This window comes from Leptinotarsa decemlineata, unplaced genomic scaffold, assembly GCF_025532065.1.
Source record: "Leptinotarsa decemlineata unplaced genomic scaffold, Ldec_3_MD MMD2_P_RNA_scaffold_9, whole genome shotgun sequence".
Classification (NCBI taxonomy): domain Eukaryota; kingdom Metazoa; phylum Arthropoda; class Insecta; order Coleoptera; family Chrysomelidae; genus Leptinotarsa; species Leptinotarsa decemlineata.
The window spans coordinates 8,918,055-8,942,645 of NW_027412536.1; the positions used below are offsets into that span (position 1 = coordinate 8,918,055).

At 33.6% G+C, this 24,591-nt stretch overlaps 1 protein-coding gene and 1 long non-coding RNA gene across 2 annotated transcripts in view; both read right to left on the reverse strand.

The window, feature by feature from the left end:
* The window catches only part of LOC111506454 (odorant receptor 67c), a 41,993-nt gene extending 22,475 nt beyond the window's left edge, over positions 1-19,518 (reverse strand). Inside the window, exons 1-3 of the mRNA XM_074170561.1 lie at positions 19,294-19,518; positions 17,025-17,592; positions 9,728-9,827 (exon numbers count right to left, since the gene is read on the reverse strand). Of these exons, the coding sequence (XP_074026662.1) occupies positions 9,728-9,827; positions 17,025-17,592; positions 19,294-19,483 (858 nt within the window). The 5' untranslated portion in view covers positions 19,484-19,518. The remainder of the gene's footprint in view (positions 1-9,727; positions 9,828-17,024; positions 17,593-19,293) is intronic.
* A 2,591-nt stretch (positions 19,519-22,109) lies between these two features.
* On the reverse strand, positions 22,110-22,740 carry LOC141480513 (uncharacterized). Its single transcript, XR_012464392.1, has 3 exons — positions 22,603-22,740; positions 22,276-22,483; positions 22,110-22,218 (listed from the first exon to the last, which is right to left on the reverse strand). It is a non-coding gene; the product is annotated as an uncharacterized lncRNA (long non-coding RNA).
* Positions 22,741-24,591: the final 1,851 nt, after the last annotated feature.

The window sequence follows — 24,591 nt, forward strand, 5'->3', positions numbered from 1 at the left end:
CGTGCTATTCTTTTTCATTTGTTACCCGGGAGGTTTTCGATTTTTTGCTCTTCTTTCTCTTCTGCTTCATCTTCTTCTTGATCTCTAGATTCTTCCATTTCTTTTTCGTCTGAATCTGCTCCGAAGATTCCGTTAATAATTTTTTGATAAGCTGACTTTTTTTATTTTGTTGATCAGTGACCATGCCGTATTCGGAATCCTCATCTCCATCATCAGAGTCATTATTTTCATTTCCACATCGATAACAAAATTGCTCTGAAGTTCAATATCCGAATTGGCATTATTCACTGAGCTGTAAGCCTGAAAATTTGTGAAAACCCGAGGAAATCGTTAATTTTTATAAACAAATTCTTAAAACAACAAAATAACAATAACTAAGAAATATATGCGAGATGACATTTGAAAGATAATTTCAGTAAATTTCCTCCTCTTCAAGGAATTTTTCTCAAAATTCAAAAATATTAATAGTTTACGAACTATAAACAACAAAACCGAACACTGCTTTGTAGGGTCTTCATTTGTTTATAACTTTTAGAATTTGTATGAACTAATTTACTTTTTTCTTCACGATGATCTAGACAATATTCCGGATCGAATGAGCCTAACCACTCAATTTTACTAAAAGTATGTCCATTCAATACGAATCTAAACTTAAAGCCCAGACTAAATGATTGATTACAGTTAATACCAATGGTTGTGAAATTAAAGAGACAACAAAATGGTCCTGTATTCGAATGTGAAATTACTGATTCAACTCATTCTATACCATTTGTTGTTTTCGTATTAGCTGTAATTTTTGATAATCACATCAGTTGAGTATGTTGAATTTCCCACTTCAAAGAATGGTTGAGTTTTGAATAAGTAATCGAATATATTTTTACTGGTTTTATCGCTCTTGGTGAAGAGCTAAATGAAAAATTCAACATAATTAAAATCTCCGACTTTTACATTGGTTTTTGAAAATGTTCAATTTCATCCACAAAACTGTTTCTAACATACAGAAATATTGCAAACTCGATGTAGGATGCTAACGTCGGAGTACGGAAGCGCAGAAGGGCCACATATTTTTATTATTTGTTTCTTGGAAATTACGACTTTGAATTTCGAAATTTCGACTTTATTCTCGAAATTTCGACTTCAATCTCGAAATTTCGACTTTTATCTCAAATTTTCAACTCTCTCTCTCTTTCGAAATTTCGAGAAATCTCGTGATTTCTAAATTACGACTTCAAACACGAAATTTCGACTTTCGAGATTCAAAGTCGTAATTTACAAGAAACAAATGATAAAAATATGTGGCCCTTCTGCGCCTTCGTATCGAAGTTTTCTTGGTTTTTGAATAAAAAATCGAAAATTGAAGTTTTTAATTCACACACGTACTTTTTATCAATTTTTTTTAAACGCCATTGTTAACATCATTTATCTCGAGAATCTAAATAGAAATTAGTAGTTTTTGAACTTCGACTTCGAAATAACTCTCTTATACTACAAAAACGTGTCGCAGATAGTAATCTGTTTATTTTTCTCTGCCAGTGAAAAAGTGAAAGTGTCAAAGCTCTCATTCATAAAAATGACACTTTTCACTGGTACAGATAAATGGACAGCACAGTATCATTTTTTGTAGTAAAAAAGGTACACTTCGATGTCGAAGTTCAGAAAATACCACTTCCTATTTAGATTTTTGAGACCAATGAAGTGAAAATTGGCATATAATAAAATTCAGTAAAAAGTTCGTTGATAAGTGAAAAATTTCAATCATTGACTTTTATTGAAGAACTGAAAAAATTTCGTCATTAGTTTCTCTTTATATAGAGTTGTTCGACGTCATAGTACCACCATATTCAAATAAAAATGGCCATATGTGTTATATCGTTGAAAAGAAAATTTTATTTCTGATCAAATGGTTGAAAAAAATATACAGTCCTATTGGAAATTCTTGACTTGTGAAGATTTTCACAAGGCTTATTATAAAAAATATCAGCTTCGAAGAACTCCGAATTTCAAATTTCGTACTACATGAACAATTGAATGGCGCCGTGTACAATGATTTCGTTGTTACCTGGTATAGCAACTTCACAAGGGAAATCGACATGCCCACTTTCTATTCATAAACAACAACAATCAAAAACATAAATAGAAAAAACTAATTTATTTATAACAAATTGTTTTTTGAATGAACAATTAAAAATCTATTTCTTTTTAAATTTTGTAGAACAATAGAATTCATGATTTAAAAAAAATGATTCCTTAATTTTGATATTTGGACGCAAAAAACCATTGTTGATAAATGAACGCATTTTTTAGCAATAAATAAATTTTTTCTCTGAAAATCATAATTTTATTCAATAAATATATAACGAAAAATATTTTTAAATTCACCCATGTAAATGCAACGGAGCGAGGCGATCTAATCGTTAGCCTATTGAGAATAACTTCACGAAGTGAAACAATTGTAGGGTTTTAGTTAGTTATTTAACAGTTATTTATTACCTAACAAATGCATAATTAATGAAAAAATTGGGATGCAATTTTTTTTTATCGCGGATTATTGTTCATTGATGTATTCCAAAACTGCATGCATTTTTTCATTCCTTAATTTTCATATTTATTATGTTGAAAAAAATGTTGTTGGTGTGTCAGATTGACGCCCCGCGCGCGAAAGCCAGGCTACCCGTTTTTGCTCTAGTTTCAGGGCTCTGTAAAAATGATAAATAGTAGAGGTACTGCTCTGGGAGTCAAATGTTTTTTTTTTTTAGCATATTTGATGATTTTTTTTTATCTGTTTTTAAAATTCAAAAATTTTGAGTGCTGTTCGAGATATTCAGAAAAAACCAAACCTCAAGTTTTTTAACTATTTTGTTTATGACTTTCGTAATTTGTTTCAGTGCCTTTTCGAACTTATCCTCAAATTTTCTGCGTGACAATGTGAATTGAATGACACCTTGATCGTAATTTTCGGAGACTATATAAAAATTTTAGAAGAAAGTGGTACATGTGAACTGGACTATTGATCTCATTCCTGCCAAGTCAGCTATTTATTTTGTAGCACGAATAAGTTCCACAAGACACTTCTCATGTCAATATCTGCATCAACAAAACTTCAACAATAAAAAAGTAAACCAATTTGATGTTGCAACTGTTTATCTTGTTGGGTGTCTCAAAGAGAAAATATTTATGACATCACCCAAAAACCTTGTTCAAATTTTGGAACGCATCATTCAAAATGATAAGTCTTCTAAAAATAGTAAGTTACAAGTAGAAAGAATGATTGTATATTAATATAATGATCACAACGTTTGTCTTTTGAAAGAAATCCTCATATGATTTACAACTTGCTGAAAGAAACTGATGTCAAACTTCGAAGAATCTGAATCCCAAACAACCCCTGTTTATATTATTAAGGAAGAGAGGAAGAAATCATTCATATAATCGATTATACTTCTATAGGATAAATAGTGGAGTCAATTTCTCATCAGAGCCATCAGAAATAGAAATGGAATAGTTTCCACTCAGAAAAGGTAAATTAATGATATTTTCTTTTGATTTGACAGATAACAGAAGCGAATCCAATCAATACTGCTGGCGATATACATGTTAAACTGAAGAAAAGAATATGACCGAAGATGATATGAAACTTACATACAGAGAGTTGATTGTATGTTAATCATATTTATCAGTAACGAATGGACTCGCTATAAGTTATTCAGAATAATTCAACAATGCGTGTTTTGCGTTATCTGAATGGCACAATCAATCTAGGATAAATTGGATGCCGAGAAGGGTCACAGTTTAATTGATGCATGGTGGGGAAGTTGTCCATATGATAGGAGATCGTACATGGAATTTATATATATATATATATATATATATATATATATATATATATATATATATATATATATATATATATATATATATATATATATATATATATATATAAGTTAATTTTTCAATTATCTAGACAATTGTTAATTAACAAAATACTTCGTTTATAATAATTTTTCAAAGTAAACAATAAAAAAAAGACACAATAATGTTGTACAAAAAATGTATCTTCATTCATCATTATTTTATCGTTTTTATGTCAATAAAAGATATTCATAAACTGAAACAAATAATTTCTATCTCCATTTGTTTATTTTAACTGTCAATTATGATTGAAAAAAATTCTTACGAATAGTATTTTTTGTTTATAATAGTTTTTTTTATATATCCACTAATTATATTATTAGTTAGGGCATTTTTTTCTTTTCTAAATTCATAATTAACAGTTCTCTACAAAATGACAGAATAAAATTCATTAACAATTCCATTGTTTATTAACTTAACAATTAGTATTTTAGCTCAATTTTCTCCTTGAAAGTTCTACAAATTACAAAAATAACTACGAGCATAAAAATGCCTAAAACAATTTTTTTCCATTATTTATTCAATTTTGAAAAGTCGCAGCAGCTGATTTGTTGACTTTAATACTCGTATAACTTTTAAATTATTAGAGATACGACAATAAACTTTCAGATCATTTTTGTAGATAATTGAATCATCTCCCAAATGTTTCCTTGCATATATTTTTTAGTTATTGTTTATTTGTTGTTTTAGGCATTTGGTTGCCTCGAGTTTTTTCAACTTTTCAGGCTTACAGCTCAGTAAACAATGCGAATTCGGATATTGAACTCCGGAGCAATTTTATTAAACTATAAATTATCTTACAGTTGCAGTTGATTATCTGTTCATTTGTTCATTTTTTCATAAACTATTAATGAATTTCGCTAATACTACATGAACAATTGAATGGCGCCGTGTACAATGATTTCGTTGTTACCTGGTATAGCAACTTCACAAGGGAAATCGACATGCCCACTTTCTATTCATAAACAACAACAATCAAAAACATAAATAGAAAAAACTAATTTATTTATAACAAATTGTTTTTTGAATGAACAATTAAAAATCTATTTCTTTTTAAATTTTGTAGAACAATAGAATTCATGATTTAAAAAAAATGATTCCTTAATTTTGATATTTGGACGCAAAAAACCATTGTTGATAAATGAACGCATTTTTTAGCAATAAATAAATTTTTTCTCTGAAAATCATAATTTTATTCAATAAATATATAACGAAAAATATTTTTAAATTCACCCATGTAAATGCAACGGAGCGAGGCGATCTAATCGTTAGCCTATTGAGAATAACTTCACGAAGTGAAACAATTGTAGGGTTTTAGTTAGTTATTTAACAGTTATTTATTACCTAACAAATGCATAATTAATGAAAAAATTGGGATGCAATTTTTTTTATCGCGGATTATTGTTCATTGATGTATTCCAAAACTGCATGCATTTTTTCATTCCTTAATTTTCATATTTATTATGTTGAAAAAAATGTTGTTGGTGTGTCAGATTGACGCCCCGCGCGCGAAAGCCAGGCTACCCGTTTTTGCTCTAGTTTCAGGGCTCTGTAAAAATGATAAATAGTAGAGGTACTGCTCTGGGAGTCAAATGTTTTTTTTTTTTAGCATATTTGATGATTTTTTTTTATCTGTTTTTAAAATTCAAAAATTTTGAGTGCTGTTCGAGATATTCAGAAAAAACCAAACCTCAAGTTTTTTAACTATTTTGTTTATGACTTTCGTAATTTGTTTCAGTGCCTTTTCGAACTTATCCTCAAATTTTCTGCGTGACAATGTGAATTGAATGACACCTTGATCGTAATTTTCGGAGACTATATAAAAATTTTAGAAGAAAGTGGTACATGTGAACTGGACTATTGATCTCATTCCTGCCAAGTCCCTTGGTACTTTCATATTTTGGAATCCACAACCGGTCTAAAACCTCGTTATTATTTTTCACCATATTCAAAATTTATGGTTTTCTGTCCACCATGAAAATTGTATTTGTGAAACTGAAATACTCAAAACATGAACAACATGTATATTTTAGTTTATTTTAATCAATACTAACTTGAATTACGCAGTGGTTTCCACGACGCAACAATCAAACTTTGAATCTTCGCTAATATACATATCTCTTATCCACCTTGCATCCATCTGTTTCACATGTGAAAAACTCGGCAACGTTTGATGGACCTCACTTTGCCTTTATGATGAATTAATACGTGTATATATGTCCTCACATTGTTAGGATCTTTGAAAAATATATACGGACCTCACTTCGCTAGGAGAATACTACAGTCCTCACTCTGTAGATGTATATTGAAGAAGAAAAAACTTTTTCTATTCAGATTTTTACGAGTATATTTTTCAATTGGAAAACAGAGGCCGCGGATAGGTTAAAAGTTAGAACATTTCCAGTCAACTCCTTCACCCGGTCCTCACTTGGTTAGGACTGAACTGTGTCCTCACTTTGATAGCTGGCGGTATATATATATATATATATATATATATATATATATATATATATATATATATATATATATATATATATATATATATATATACATATAATGAAAATCAAGAAAACAAAATTCCGTTGCATTATCTTCAACTGAAGCGAAGTACATGACTGTGATATATTCCGCCAAGAAAGTTATATATGATCGTAGGTTCCTAGCGGAGTTGAGTTTCAAAAATCAGCAGAAATTTTTGTTTTCGATAAATTGATAAATGAAGCCGTTACTACGTGGTAGGAGTTCATGATGAAAAATGAGAAATAAAACTTTCCATCTTTTTTGACCACAGACAATTACAATTCATTATAATTGTTCCGAAATGTCCTCATAGGACAAAACTGCAGTAACATTAGTTACAAATGAAGGTGGGGAGAAAAAAAGAGTTTTCATTTTAGTTTTCAGTGACAGAATAGCAGTTGAGAAAGTTGCTGAAAATCCTACATTCCACGTCAGGAGCAAGCAGATTGTTATTTAGAATCATTTCATTCGGAAAGCACTTGAAAATGTAGATTCAGAAGTACAATATTTGCGACCTATGAAATGTCTGTTGATATTTTGACAGAGGTATTTACCAAACCAAAACAACAGCATTCTTTTCAATTGATAGAATTGGATATGGAAATTTCAAATTATAATTTCATCCAGATGAATTGTTGAAAATACACCCTGTATTATGGCGATGAAAATTAAGTTGTCATGTTATCATTTGTAGTTGAGTTGTTAATGATTCATGTCCAGTGAAATATTCTTGTTGAAGTTGTCGAAAGTTGTTTTTTCTGTTTATCTACCAAGTATATATGGTAATAACCACTACAAGGTCATGATTCTAGCCTAAGTTCTCCACAAACCGAAAAATAAATTATAGAAAAAATATTAGCAATATGAAACTGATAACATTTTTTTTCAACAATGTCAAGCAAAGAAGCATAAATCTTACAGAAGTATTTTTTGTCAGCTTTTCCGATAAGGCAAAATGCCTACTGAGATATGAAAGCTATTTTCAGAGAAATATCTTATGGCAAGAATTCAGCTTGAATTGCAACTCATCAAGTGTCCTTTATATAAGACATGGTTGATGAGAACACATCTGGCTGAGTGTAGTCAACTGTCACTTCAATGAGTGGGAATGCGGTCTTTCAGTAACCTCGACGTTTAACCAAAGTCAAAGCTAAAAATCCTTTATTAAAAATTCAAAATATCATATCTACATTCCAATGTTCATCACCGGAAGGGTGGAGGGTAAAGGACTTTCTCTTTGTTATACACGTGCCCTCACGTCCCCACTGAGAGGAGGCATTGAGGAACGCCTCCCGCAATGTTAGAGGGTTGCATTCATCAAGAAATGATGACTTCGTTCATCTGTATTACTCATGTGGCTCCTGCATACCATTTCATGTAATCAATGTTGAAGTCATTCAAAGATGGTCACCGCAATGGTTTTTTCAAGGACAAACTACAAGCACTACAGGACAAAGCCTAAGGCGCTCTGAGAGCGGGGCCTGTTGAAAAGTAGTGGTTCACCTTGGATTTGAATCGCTGAAAATTGAATCCATTCGGAAAAACGTTCTGAGGAAGTTTAATCCACATGAACTCCTAAACCCCTAAACAGTGGAGTTCGAGGTGAACTCAGTTGAAACGATTGGCAACCAAAGTCCGTCGGGTATTTCTGATATGTACCGCTCTTGGTGGAATTAAAAGTCACTTGAACACTTGCTGTGAAAGTATCTATAGAAGAGAGACAAATCTGCAACCTTTCTGTTCCAGACTAACAAGGTTACAAGTGATGTTCGCGTCTCCAATCAGAATTGACCGGATACTTCAGGAAACAGTTCATGAAAACCAGTACAGAACTATCGATACGAGTTTTCGTTGCTAGTTTATTCATGAACTTACTAGCGGTCTTCTACACGCCGCGCCGTTCGTGAAAAATTTCCGAGGACTCATAAATCAATCCACCGTGTCAGCCGGGCTGATTATGGTGAGATCTAATAGTCGTGACCTCACTAGTCAGTGGGCTTTTGGGGAGAAACTACTTGAAGTGTTTATATGCGAGTCGTCTTATAAAATTTGTTATCGGCTCGATTTTTGCTGTCTCGCAAACGCCTCAATGAAAGGTATCGGTTACTATCGGTTATGATACGAAATACATTTTTCTGCATTCTCCCAAAATTCAATAACAGGATGTCCTTGAGGCTGCAGAACAGAACGAGCATACAACGTAGCTGGTCTGTCAACGTTCTACCCATCACAGTTGTGGCAAAGGATTTAATAAATTGAATCAGATCGCAAATTGATGGAAGTTCCATATTTGTATTTTGATAATGTATTATTGATTTCAATTGAAGTTTCAGTAGGCATGGCTGGATGGTATTAGTACGGAGAGTTTGCGCTCCTCGAAGAATCTCTCTGGGACATATTCTTCGTTACGCTAGTTGCACATACACCGATTTTGGACGGCCAGTATAAAATCGACCGATATTTTATTGGTAGGGGTGCTTGCACACTCACCGGATTTTCATCGGTCAAACAATGTGTTGCTTTGTTGTCGTAATTAGCACGCACTACCAAAACGAAGTTTAATGCGTAGTAACTACAATTTCACCGAGCATTCGAGACTGGAATGGTCGGTAAAAAAGCGATGAGTATGCAAGAGTGTATTTAGTCATGTACGCCACTACTTCCCGGTACTGCCCGCGAGACAGTGGCAGTGGACGGCTGCTCACCGGTATTTTACCGGCGACGATCACCGGTCGACGTGTGTGCAAGGTCCCGTTTCCACATGTGGTTCACTATTGGAATTTGGTGTACAAAGTCGGCCGTCCAAAATCGGTGTGTGTGCAACTAGCGTTACACGGCACTAGTAAAATACCCGAGAGGTGATGCTGAGGTTGCCTTGGGGTTTTGGCCGGTCTTGAAATACATCATTTTGGGTTTGAAGTGATATTACATAAGACATATGGTAGTCAGACTACTGCAAAAGTAAATACTGTTTCAATGTGTGATTTCTCGTTATAGATTTGTATTTGACAAAGTTGTTCACTGAACTTCTGAGAATGTGTTGCTTCATGTTGAAAGCAATTTACTCTATTTGCAGTCATCAACCATTCATCCGGTGTGACACTTGTTTCGCAAACAATTTTAGCCAATAGTTATGGCTTTCTTATTCATCATTCAAATACTCATATTGACGTCTTTCAGGTTTGAGCCGGCTCGCGACTCTGTTTCAAGCACTCATTTCAGTGTCATTTCACATAAGTAACATGAATCGTCGTCATCTAATGCATCAAGGAGATGATAAGCTTTGAAATATACTCACTTTGAATATTTGATTTCCAATACATCCAAACACCATTGCGCATATCAGGGACATGTGACCTACGCTGAACTTCACCATATATTTCAGCTGATCTGCCATTCTGAAATATAATTTTCAATACATTTCAGATTCCGAATGAATAAAATGTATGAGAGGCCTACACTTCCTATGTTTCTGGGGTATGTAGGCCATATGTACTGGCCCAGAATTTTCCTAGTTATCGGGTTTTCCTGGGAATCTATTGCGATTACGGGCTAGTCTAGAAACACCATCCGTTCTGGCTGGCATAAAAAACCCCATATAACGTATGGAAATGATTATGGAAATCATATAATTATTATTATGGATAGTGTAATTATGATAGTGAAATTCATATTCATTTCAACTCACAACAGATGATTCATATGAGACGTGCGTGCGATGCGAAATGTATTACTAACTATTTGGTTGAATAATGAAAATAATGTACATATAATGTCAAAACAAACTCATTAGGATGACAGTCAGAAATACACGATACATAATTTTTCATACAAGGAATAAAAAAATTTCCATTTTTGAAATGGAATAACGATGGCATTTTAATAAAATTATTTTGTATCACTGATATATTATATTTTAAGTTAGCTAACCTGTATATAAGGGAATCCTAATTCAATAAATGAATCCAAAAAAATAACTGTATCTTCTAGATACTTGTACATTTTCAATCTGTTATATCAAGGAAAAAAAAACATTACATTTCTCACGTTCTAAATACTCCTGTAGAAATACAGAGTTCACATTGATTGAAAAATATGCATCTTCACTAACTCGAAGAATATCATGGGATATAAGATATATCCATAAGGGGGTAACATACCAAAACAAAATGAGAGTTGAGTTTTCTTTCGGCTAGCCCAAGTAGATTAGTGGGGAAAGATAAAATTCAATATTGTTGAATGCGAAGGTATACCTATGATTGGACCGTACAGAACAAACATATTAGCAAAAGGCTTTTAGGTCACTTTCAATGAAACTCATTTTATCTTCGCTACTGTCAATATTGGAGTTGTTGAAGAAGGTCTGATTAATTATATTCACAATTTTATACAATTCAACTCAATTCTAAATCGATAATGCTACGTACTGTGATGGATACTTTAGGCCTTTCAGTATATATAATAGAAGTTTCAAATTATATAACAGACAATTATTAGCAATAAAGCAGTTTTTATGAATCAATTACTGTGCTGGGTTGTAGGTAGTTCAAGATTTTCTAGTCTCTCATCGATGAATGATTACTACGATATTCTCACTTCAGTCTTGTTCTACTGCAGCACGCAATGTTTGCACGCATATGAAATATACAATGTTTTTGTATCAGGAAGTGGTAGACGTGATAATGCGTCTGCTGGTGCATTTTCTTTTCCAGGCTGGTACGCTATGTCAAAATCATAGCTATTCAATGTCATGGCCCATCTGAGAAGTCTATTACTAGCAATTTTTGGTGTTTCACGGTCTTTACTGAATATTCGTTCTAGAGGTTTGTGATCTGTTAACAGCGTAAAATGTCTTCCATATAGATAATGGTGGAATTTTGTAACTGCAAACACGATTCCTAAATCTTCCTTATCTATAGTAGAATATCGGGTTTCCGCATCACTCAACGTGCATGAAGCATAAGCAATTGGTTTTAGTTGTTTATTAGGGAATTTGTGGAACAAAACTGACCCAATACCCTTCGAACTTGCATCACTTGTAACTACTACTGGCAATTCATGATTGAAATGTACCAGAGTATCTTATGAACTAAGGATATTCTTTAATTCATGGAATAATTTTTCATCATCAACTGTCCACTTAAATGTTGAGTTGTTTTTCAGGTGTCTGTATAATGGAACGCAAATAACATGTAGGTTTGGTATAAAACGTCCATAATAAGTTATCGATCCCAAAAAAGATCTCAGTTCACTTACATTTGTAGGACTTGGCATATCACTTATAGCTTCAATGCGTTCTGATGTAGGATGTAATCCTTCTGCATCAATTTTGTGACCCAAAAATGTCACAGAGCTTTGTAACCATTTACTTTTCGATTGTTGTGTTCTAACTCCTGCTAACTGTAATCTTTCTAACACTTGTCTCAGTCGTACCATGTGTAAATTCTTATTTGGTGCAGTTACCAAAATATCATCCAAATAGCACACTGTTCCATCAATATCTGCTAGTAGTTGATCCATTAGGTTTTGGAATAAAGATGGTGCAAAATTTACCCCAAAAGGAAGTCGTTTATAGCGGTAATAACCTTGGATTGTTGATATAACTGAATATTTCCTTGAATCAGGATGAACTTGCAACTGAAGATACGCATCCTTCAGATTGATTTTGAAAAAGTATCGGCCTGCGCTGAGTTTTGACATTATATTTTCGAATCGTGGAAGAGGGTAATCATTTTTTCTCACGTGAGGATTTATTGTTACTGAAAAATCCCCACAAATGCGAATGCTTCCATTCGATTTGATTGCCAAAACTATGGGTGTTGCCCATTCAATAGGTGTAATAGTTGTATTGACGGGTTTCAGTACATCTTCTACAACTAAACGATCCAATTCAGCCCTCACCTGTTCTTGTAAGGCTATAGGAACTGATCTTGGTCTAACTGCTTTCGGTACAGCATTTCCTTTCATGTGTATCTTAACTTAGTGTTCACGAACTGCTCCAATTTGTTCATTAAATAAATCACTAAATTCCTCAAGTATGGCTTCGAGTTCTGAAACGTGATTAACGTTGGCTTTTATATCCGATATGAGTGATGAATTTAGTGTCCGATTTTCAAGTGATTGAGTTGTTTTTTTGTTTTTTCTTTCTTTAATTTGGCATAACTTGGCTCCTGGTTGAAGAGGTATGTTAAAAGCAAGACACCAATCGAGACCAAATAAAGGAATGTCGTTTGTTTCGGTTACGTAAAGAGATAGTATTTTTGGTCGACAATTGAAAAATTCAACTTCTACTTTTGCCTTCCAAGAGTTTTGATTTCCATGTCTGTATACGCCACTAAGTTTTCAGTTTGTTTAAGAGACGGACTGCCAATCTGTTTCCACAGCTTTTTACCACACACGGAATGTGCAGCCCCTGGATCATATAGCATCTCTATTTCTTTGCCATTTATTTTTGTCATGAGCATGATTTTGTTTGTGGAATATATGTTTCGTACATTTGTTGTGTTAGTAGAGCTATAACTATCACCACTTTCATTGCCGTCCTTCGTTTCAGCAACATGTACATGTCGTGTATTCTTTTTCTGGTTTTGTATTCGAGCATGTCCCGTTGTTATGCAAACTTTTGAGAAATGATTAAATGCTCCACATGCTGAGCACTTTTTATTTTCAGCAGGACACGAGTCTCTTCCCTGTGGCGTAATTTTCCACATGATAAACAGTCTTTTTCAATGTTCAATATCAGAGTGTTATTGTATTTATCTTGTTTGAATTTATTACTTCTGTCATTATGTTCAAGAAATTCTCGACTTGCTCGTTTAAAGTCTGAATTTACTGCATTTGTATGCTTGACATCAAACTGTCCTGATAGATTCGAAAGTTGTTTTGACTGTAACGAAGCCTGTTCCAAAATAAGTGCTGTTGCTTCACTTTCTTCTAGGGTGGCTGTATTATTTGGATGTAACCTAATTAATTCCTGTTGCCAGGCCATGTTGTTGATACCAATAACTAGTTGATCTCAAAGACGTTCCTTCAAACTGTCGGAAAATTCACAATTTCCTGCCAGTCCACGGAGAATGTTCATAAACTGGGTAATGGTTTCACTGTCCTTTCGATAACAGAGCGCAAATGCTACCCTTTCAGACAGAATATATTTCTTTTTACCATGATATTTGTTTAGTACGTTCACGATATCGTCAAAAGATTTTGTTGTCGCTTCATCTGGCTTAAAATGATCAACCAGAATCTTAAAATGTTCAGGTCCTACCTTGCTCAGAAGCAAATTACGTCGTTTCACTTTAGTAGGCTCATCGATTGTGTCCAGACCATGAAGTTGTAATTCCATTTTGAAACGTTATATGTAATACTCCCAGCCTTCTTTTTCCGGAGAAAATCTTTCAAACTGGAAATATCTCAAGTATTCTGTATCAGTTGACATTTTTCCCTTGACACAATTCAAATTATCTGGTTGGTTCAGCTTGTTGGCTGCTTGTGTTGAATGTTTTCGTCGTACTGTTTGATATGTTTATCTGTCTTCTAAACTCTCACTGGTTTATCCTCGTCGCCATAAAATGTGGTATGGTTGGGTTGATTGAAATAATCACCTTTCACTGATAGTCGATTTGTTTCTTTATATTGACATAATTGACATCACAGAACATTCGAACTGTCAGATGAAAGAACAAAAATAATGAACATGGAACATGATACTACAAAACCCCACAACGAATAGTCTACGAGGAAAAGGTCCAGTGAACCATTATTTCCTATACATCTTCCTGGCACAGTTGTGTTAAGGAAATCTCTGTACATTCTCCTGCGATGTGGTGAAGCTCCTTCGTGTTGGAAATTCTCATATTTTCTCATTATGCTAAGTGGCAAATCTTCTAGAAACTCAATTAGAGTCCCTGATAAGAAGCTCAAGTTTGATTCTCAGGTCAGAGACGTTTTAAAAAAGTGGAGGCCAATAATTTCATTATCAAGAACACCAAGCCATACGTTGACATCATATCTCTCTCGGAAGTTGGAACTTGGTATGTAAATATTCATTTTCTAGTCGCCAGTGATAATGTTTATCGGTAATTCTACTTTCATTGAATAGAACTGACCTATACTTGATGAAAATCCATATTGAAACAAATTAATACAGTTCATTGTATAATTTTCTCTATGAAGGGTTTTACAAAAACCTCAAGCGTAAGAGTTTACGCTTGAGGAAGCTATTGTATAGCGAAACACGTGTCGCGGTTTTTGTTAAACCCTCTATAGTGAAAATCATACAATAATCTGTATTTATTGGTTTTAATTCTACTTTCATCACGCCACAATTTTTTTTGGCAAATGTCATTATTTTGCCAAAATTTTCTAATGAACCACCTACAAAAAACGCAAATTATGGACTTTCCTGACTCGATGAGGCTTGAATTTATTTTTTTTTTGAAATTTTCCGTACAGACGTAGTGGATAAGGCTAAATTGTGATCAATGTTCTTCAGGGATACTTCCTTGTTCTTATTTTTTTTTTCACAAATTTCAAATCAAATGAATGTCACTTTATCATTATTGTGAAACTTTTTGAACTCACCTAACCCTACATTTTATTTTGGAAGGTTTCTCAAAGGTTCCATAATTTTATAAACTATTTTCAATACGTTGAAAATATCTGTGATTAGGTTGTCGTCGTTCAGGATTCAATTCCTGATACTTTGCCAGAGATTTGGTAGCATTTCTCATACATCTCGAGTAATCAAAAAGCATATCCACTTTTTCGTAATTGGAGAAATTTATGTTTTTTTTTTAAAGTCACTCATCAAATTAATTACTTTTTCTTTGTGTTTGACAATTATATTGACATTCACTTTATTGTATTTCATGGCTTACTTCAACTGAAGAAATTATTGCTTATCATGTTTCTCCTGAATATCGTCAATGACTTTTTTAATACAGTATTTTTATTAGTTGATTCTTGTTGATATACTCATTTTCTGTACAGAAATTTTTGGTAGCTATAAATTTTCAAGAGATATTGGGAGATTTTTAATGGCTTGATATTGATGTTAAGATCATTGATCTCTCTTTTTCAACACAACCCTTACAGAAATATAATTGGAATTCAGTGAATGTAAAAGTTAAGGATCTCAATGAACGACATTACTGACGGGAGACCTCTGGATTTCATTCATAAATTCTACCTCTTGAAAAAATATGGTAGAATATGGTATGGTAGAAAATGATGTCTTTTCGGAAAAATCATCAAGAAATAAAAATGTTCTTATAAATCAATGCATTTGTAATTCCAAAATGTATAATAAAATATACAGGTCCGAATTGAAAAAAAAATGAATATATTGTGGATTTCAATGAACGAAACGTTGCATTGCAAGATGGGTTGAACCAGTTAATGAAAAACATGAAATGATGCAGATTTTTTTAAATTTTTTGATATTTTTGAAAATGGAGGCGGTAGAGCAAAAAAATGTAATCTGTAGTTTTCACTTTATTACAAATATCTTAGAAACGATTAATTATTTCATTGATCAGAGAATACCATTATGTTGAATTTCTGAAGAGGCAACTTTTGTTTCATTCAACCGTCCTTATAGAACCTTCCGTTTCCGAGATAGCAGTAGTGATATCAGCTAAAAAAAAGGCCTGCATATACCATCTCGAAATTAACGCAATTCCCAATGACGGTTGAAAATACGTAATCTGAAAAATGTATTCAAGTAACTTCTTAACACGTGATTTTCACTAAGCAGGTTATAAAACCAAAATACGTGTTTCGCTGTACAATATCTTTCTTAGACGTGTTCATACTACATAGTTTGAACACTACAGATTATGAACACGTCTGAAAAAACTATTATATAGCAAACCACGTGTTACGATTTTGTAAACTGTTGAAGTCTTTGAAAATCACACAAAAGAGTGTTACTCGAAAACGTTATGAATTTTTATCAAGTATCGGCTGATTCCATCACATATTTTATGGAATGTTCTATCTATCAAGTATCGAAATAACAGGTCTTTGTCGAATTCTTCAAATAGTTAATGTTTTTTATATAGTTATAATAACGTCACATTCTAGTTCTCATAACTTTCATCATCAAATATTCGTTTATTTTCCGTTTGTAATGAATGGAAAAAAGAGCGGAGTGATAGCAGCAGCAATTTCTGTTAGCCTTCCTGACTACTTCAAACATCTCATCATGGCACTGTGGACTGAAGCTAACGACAAACCAGGTGAAAAATTGTGTCGTGATCTCTTGACATTCTGTCATAGATAGGCTCCATTGGTAAAATCGATGGGAGTTAGATCAGGAAATCGAGGTGGTCATACGAATGATCAACTACCTGGTCCTATCTAACAATAAAGGTAGTTTTGGTTCAAACAACTATTCATGATGCCTGCATGAAAAGAACTTGAATTCGAAATAATTTTTTTGAGGAGTAGACATGATATTAAAAATAAGTTGAAAGTTCACTCCTACGATTTAGCAATAGCAGGTACTAGAAAAAGCTTCAATTCATCTCAAATTCAGTTCTCATTAGTCAACTCATTCATGCGATATTTACTCATTTTAGAAATCAAATACTCACCTCAAAATATGAGTATGATAGGTGACACAATATCGTAAACGGTTTTTTCTCAACTCTTCGTCTTCACACTGAAATATATCCAGTATTTTCTCTTTGAGAAAGCTAATATGAGAAATAAGCAGTTCTGTTGTTTCGAATGGCAAAAAACATATAATTGCTGAAGGTGTTATGATGTAGTTGGCAAGGATGTATTGGATCAGCAGTATAAAATTTCTTGTTGTCATAGTTACATTCTCAACAGGCAGCCATATGGGTGATAATGTTCCGCATATCGATTTGCGTTTTGTGTCTTCACTGATATCTTCACAAGATGATTCTAGGACACCTACACATGAGTACACGATTGTTCCAACAGTGCAATAGATAATGTAGAGGTAAGAGAAGAAATTGCCTCGATTTTTAACTTTGTCAAAATCAGTGGGTTTTCCAAATGTATCAATATTTGTTACATCTTTGAAAAATCTAGACCACTTCTCACGATGAAACTTGAATAGAGTATTATTGATAAGCATGCCAAGACCACCAAGAGATATTGATAAGTCTTCACTGATGTCTCCTCCAATATTTTCTGAAAATTGAAGGAATAATTTGTAACACTGACCAGAAATCACTCAATTTCAATAACATTATTCTGAAGCAATAGCAACAAATATTTCAATTTCATCAGAAAACGTTCAGTCATTGAAAAAAAATTAACACTCGACGCTGCAACACTTTGCAGTTCCATTATTTTTTGGCAATATCATTAGTTTTTGATTTGGTTTCTGAATACATATATTATTTTCACATGTATTTGAAAACATTAATATGATAATTGAACGGGAAAGGAAGTTTTTGGCTTTCTACTACTCCATATTGATACAAAAAAGGGGATGAGGGAATCTTCTGAAGAATGGAAGGAAGTAATCAATTTGAAAATAAGTAACTCAATACATGAATGTGTAGATCATGTGAAGAAGTAACTTTCAGACACAAACTGAAAGAAAGTCCTCCTGAAACAGCTATTTTCATATAAACATTGAATTACACGAAAGAAAAAAATTCTTTCGAAGCAAATACTTCTATATGAACACTGAATTATACAGAAGATACTTTTCTCTACTCAGTTTGTATTCCAAATATTCGTTGTGGAATAAAAATCAGATATCATTCACATGAGTTCTACTTTGAATGAATGGTAATAAATTGCACTTACATGGAACACTGTCACCCTCACTGGTATACACCGATGTTTCGCCTCAAGACACTTGCCCTAAGGCTCTTCAGTACCAAATTGGATAACATTATAGAAAATACATACACTTCATTCATGAATTACGATTTTTAATGTCACGGAATAAGCTTGATCTGCTTATGTCATCGATGACATCTTATTGTCATTCATTCACCTATTTGATTCAATCCCAGCCAAGAGGAATCTTATTTGAATTGAAGGGGTTATATTTTTATGAGTGAATAATTTTTGGGAAAGAAAGTTTTTGGCTTTCTACTACTCCATCTTGATACAAAAAACAAGGATGAGGGAATCTTCCAAGGAACATACATAAGTGTATACCAGTGAGGGTGACAGTGTTCCATGTAAGTGCAATTTATTACCATTCATTCAAAGTAGAACTCATGTGAATGATATCTGATTTTTATTCCACAACGAATGTTTGAAATACAAACTGAGTAGAGAAAAGTATCTTCTGTATAATTCAGTGTTCATATAGAAGTATTTGTTTCGAAAGAATTTTTTTCTTTCGTGTAACTCAATGTTTATACGGAAATAGCTGTTTCAGGAGGACTTTCTTTCAGTTTGTGTCTGAAAGTTACTTCTTTGCATGATCTACACATCCATGTATAGAGTTACTTATTTTCAAATTGATTACTTCCTTCACTTCTTTAGAAGATTCCCTCATCCCCTTTTTTGTATCAAAATGGGGTAGTAGAAAGCCAAAAACTTTCTTTCCCAAAAATTAATCACTCCTAAAAATATAACCCCTTCAATTCAAATAATTGAACGATTATTCGACTCGTTAGTTACTGATCAAAAAAACATTGTCTCGTCGGATTATATATCAAATCAATAATATAAATATGATTCATTTTGGAAAAATGTAAAATAAAGGGCCCAAATCTGAATCTCAGGTTGGTTAAGGTTGTTAAGTTTCCACTTTCCACAAATTTTGATATACGACATTGTTCACGAATTGATAATTGAGGAGAGAGAAATTTCATTGATAATAAAAGCCTTCTATAGATTGAAAAAAATATTTTTGAGTACTACCTTCAATTGATATAGCAGCATGCAAAATGCAGACAATGACAAACATTGTAAACGCCATACAACTCAATATCACACTTATCAAAGATAAGAATATCAGTTTGGGCTCCTGTGAGTATTCACGATAAACTAAAAAAAATCTCAGTGTACTGAGACTGCTATGAAATGGTTGACCCTTCTTGATTGAATACATGTTTCAAAGGGTAATTTTGAAATGAAACTCTCTGAAATATATCGGATGAAATTATGAGTCCTTTTCAAATAATGAATGTTACATTTGAAATATTCGAGTTGATTTGGCGAAATTGCATGATCGGGAAATGTTGAATTGCAATGTTGAGGGTGGGAATTTTAAATGAGCTTGGGAACGTTGAGCTGCACCGATGAATTTTCCATCTTCCGTTATCGCTCATTACGAGAGAATGACTATCTCTATCATGAATACTTGCTGCAAAATATCATAATATTCAAACGAATGGAATATGGAATTCTTAATAATTCATATCATTTCAAGATCTTTAAAACACTTTCAGAGTTTTTTCTACTTGTGCTCTTAAGATTATTTTAATACTTCTGATATTTGATGATTAATTGTCAAACTACCAATCTTTATCAGGAAGTACAACCAGCAAAAAAAATTTGTCTTGAATAAATTCGGTAAGTGATAACAACTATGGATATAGCAGCAGGGAACGGAAACACTAAATCTTCCTCTTGTGAAGGTGAAAAATGAGTTAAATATAATGAGTGATATATAATTGCGATTGATAGATACGTATATTCCCATTGGAGATGAAGAATTCAAGGGAGAATAGATACATTCACAACCGATACATGATAGATAATTGAACGCATAGTTACTAGAATTGATAATGTAAAATATAATTCAGGTTTCAGCACATTTTTTTTTTCAAATGGAATATTTCTCGAACCTTCAAAGTTGAAATACAATATTGGTTACTGTTTCATTCATTATTTCTATTGCTTCTCACTTCCGCAAGAGGAATTCTCATTCCATCTGCCGTTGCTTCCGCTCGCCTAAGTCGTGATAAGCTGTCCACAATTCCTCTGATTTGTCCACTGAGAACCTTGTTTTTCAGTTCACTATTTGAAGACATATATAACCCATGTTCACCACACAGATTGATCTCTCCACTTAATCTACTAATGGCTACACGAATTCCTCGATATTAATGAGCTCCTTCCCCCCTCCGCCGGACGATCTACTGCACATCCAATATCAGAGGCACAGCTAGATTTGCTAAGCTGGCTAAACTCTTGAAATAACCTGATGGATAATATTTTTTTGACCTACTAATTCTCCATCTGTATATAAAAAAATTGAAGGAATTCAATAAAAACTTCCTACAAAAATTAGCAGATCATGCACATGCATTTCTGTCAGGTACAAGCACGTAATGAAATCAAAAAATATAACACCTAAATTGAAAAGGTATATTCTTAGGAGAGATTAATTTTTGGGAAAGAAAGTTTTTGGCCTTCTATAATACTCCATCTTGATACAAAACATGTGGGAATCTTCCGAAGAACAGAAGGAAGCAATCAATTTTAAAAATTAAGTCTATACAAAAATGTTAAGATAATGCAAAGAAATAACATTCAGATACAAAATAAAAGAAAAAACCTTTTCGCAACATTGAATCACACAAAAGAAAAATACTTTCGAAAGAAATACTTTCATATGAATGCTGAATTATACGATAAATGCGTTTTTCTATTCCGTTTGTATTCCAAGCATTCATGATGGGATCGAATCAGATATCATTCACAGGATTCCTACACAATATAATCATTGAAAGAATTAAAATTTCATCCTCACTGCGGGACATCCAATGTTTCGCAGTAAGACACTTGCCTTATCGGCTCTTCAGTAGCAAATACGGATAACATCATAAGAAAAAACACTCAATTCGTTCATAATCGTGACTTTGGAATATTCCCACATTTTTTGTATCAAAATAAGAAGTGTAAGGCCAAGAACTTTTTTGCCCAGATAATAATCTGTTCCGAATTAACTTTGCTGAGTTTTGAAGTTTCTTTTGTTTTCGATGGGTATTCTCCTTCAAGAAATACAAAAATGAAGAAAAAAAACTTCAGCTCTATGACTTTCCAGCCTATCTAGATAGAAAGTAACTATGGGAGTAAAATTGGAAAAATTTTTTGATAAATTTGAAAAAAAAATTTTTGATCATTTTTTTAATATTTTTTTTGTGTCTCATTGGAATTGTTATCATGTCCCGCAAAATGCTAGTGAACCGTTTGAGTCAAGATGAGCTCGTGTATGAGGTTACAGTTAGAGAATTTGCTACAGGAACTGTTCAAGAGATGCGGCATTCTCTGACGATGGCAATCAAATTAGAGGAGAAGGGCACTTGAGTAAAAGCTTGTTTTTAAAGTTTTTATCATTATTTTATTGAACTATAGTATTGATGTTTTTATATATACATGAAAACGTAAATTTGTGATTGTTGACATGTCCTTGTTAAGTGTAACTGAAATATTGACGTTTTTGATAATGTATGTAATCTTTGTGCATTCTATTAATACCACTACGGAACATTGATATTAAAAAAAAAAAGGCTGTCGCCTTGGACTTATGAATTGAGGGACTCTGATGGTAATTCGAAGGGTTCCTGGCATGTGAAGGATTTAAAACCTTCATCTTCAGAAGACTGAGTTCTTGAGAATTGAGTGAAATTTACGGGGTAAATTTCTTCGAGAGAGGGGGGAGTTGTTACGTTTCAATTTAGCACTAGATCAAACTGCTCTTATGTGACCTTTCAAAACACTACCTTACCTTTTAAGATTTTTATTCAAAGGATATTAACAATGTAATTGAGTTACAAGTAGATTTTATTCATTTAACATCATAGTAATGGGAATCTTCCGTTCCATAGAAAACCATACCTGAAATGTACAAGAATAAATGTATGCTCCCTGACTAGCTGCTTGACCAGTACTTACGCATTCTCCTATTGCCAATCGACGTTGGAGATCCGAAATTCCTCGCTAGGTTGAAATAGTTGTTATTGTTTGTTTCTCAGTTTTCTTCACCTATCATTTTTATCAGCCGTTGTCTGCCTTATTCCCTATACCTTTCCGAGAATATTTCTTGCATAGATTGTTATTCATCACTCCCAGAAGGTTTACTGACATATTAGAGCCATATCGCCTGAAAAACAATATCAGTTAGCTCTGGTTTCTGAATACTATTTGATATTTTCGATAAATATTCTGCATAATATGAAGGTTCAAATATTCGTACTGAATGGGAAAGATGTGACGACTTACCTTATATGTTTCTATTCCATCGCATGAATAAGGATTGGTAAATAGTTGAAAATAGGTTGGAACAATATTTTTGGAAACATTTGTAAACAAGGTTAAGAGACAGCTGTTGGTTGACATCTGCCGAACTTTCGTAGTGTCGTTCCGTCGACTTACACCGAACTAGTTCTACAGTTGTTCACGGGTGAGGGATTGATCGGCTACTCAAGTTGTCAAGGGTTGTTTTAGGGTTGCATTGCTTTAAGAAGGAGTTTTGATGGGTCATGGACTTGTTGATGATGTCTCAAGTGGCTGTGGAGGAATTGATAGATTTATGATGTTGTGCACAGCGCCCCCTTGGTGCTTGTAGTGTAGATTGGACGCACTGTGGCAACAACTGGTTAGCTGTCAGATGTGGCAGTCTCCTGAGTATTCGGAAGTTGGCTTTCGATGAGCTTGGTTCGGAGTTCAAAGCGTACCATCAGACTGATTGTAGGATATATTTGGTTTTATTTGTGCCATCCTTCACTGGTATTATTTCTACAAGTCAGGATTGTATAGTGGAAGACTGATTGGTCATTTTGGTGTGGATATTTGCAGTCTGAAACTTAAGCTCTTTTGAGGATTTGTGGTGGTTACCGAACTCGTGCCAGGTGGAAGGATTTCCGAAATTAGGTATGTCTGAATCACTGTCGCATCTCTCATGTGGTCTTAGCTATGATATCACCTCTTCAATTCTACAACATTCGTTTCTCGTCTCTAGATTCATAAGAAACAGAAGGCCCTCAGTCACTCATCAAGTCCCAGCAGGACTTCCGTGCAGAACACCGCACACGAAGAAACGTATAGAAAACCCCTCGGCCAGGGTAAGAATTTTACCATTAAATGTGTTTTTGATGATTTTAGTAATTTTTGATTCCATCGTTGTATCTCAACTGAATATTAGTATTGAAGAGAGGTTTCAACACTCATTCAATTGTCTTGATTTTTACGGGTCATATGGTTATACAAGGCACCCAAAAATATACTCTTGTTATCTTGCTACTTTGCTTAATGAAAATATACCAGGGGTATTGATTAGTCAAATAGTCCTATTGAATGGGGGTTGAATCTCACCTTGTTTTTATCTGATTCTGATTGAGAATTTTCTTCCGTAGGGTTTTTTTTTCTTCTTCTTAAGGTATTCTATCTTTCTGGATCTTATTTGGTGATCCATTACTGGTCCAGCTTGTCGTGCCCTACAGGGTGATCTATCTTGGTGGTGCTACAGGGTGATCCATCTCCGCCGTACTACAGGGTGATCCACCGGTGCTACAGGGTGATCCATCTCCGTCGAACTACGGGGTAGCCTAACACCATATACCGGGTGGCCCAAAAGGAGCACGCAAGTTATAATTGATTTATTTGAAAATTTGTGCTATACTGAGATATTTGAATAATTGTTTGCCTTTATGTTTATTGATACCTGTTGATATAGTGTTGTTTATCGTTTATTGATTAAGAGTTGTTTATTGATACCTGATTGATATAGATATTTGTGAAACGGAAATTGAGGTACATTCTTCCTTTCACGATTGCTGATTGACACCGATGCGCCTACGCCTGAGCTCACGCGACGCAAACGAGTTTGTCTTACCATCCGATACTAGTATTTACGATTTCACCTACTCAATTTTCGTGGTAGTTTTACTCGACGTATTGTAGTTTTTTGAGCGTCGTTACTACCGTAATTTATGGCTGATGGAATTCGTGGTATATACACCGCACTCTTGTATTGACATTTGAACATCGCGTAGTAGTGTGAATATTGCATTGTTGTCTTTGAAGCGTTGTTGGTTAATCCATGTAAGTTAGGATTACCGAATAAATCATATTGGGGATCTTTATCTTTTATTTCCAATATTAATTGGTAAGTTATTGATATTGTGAGTTACTTAGGGTATCTGGAGGATTAAATTTACCTGGCGCCCATTAAGATCTATTTGAAATTTGCTAAGTTGTTTAACCCACTCC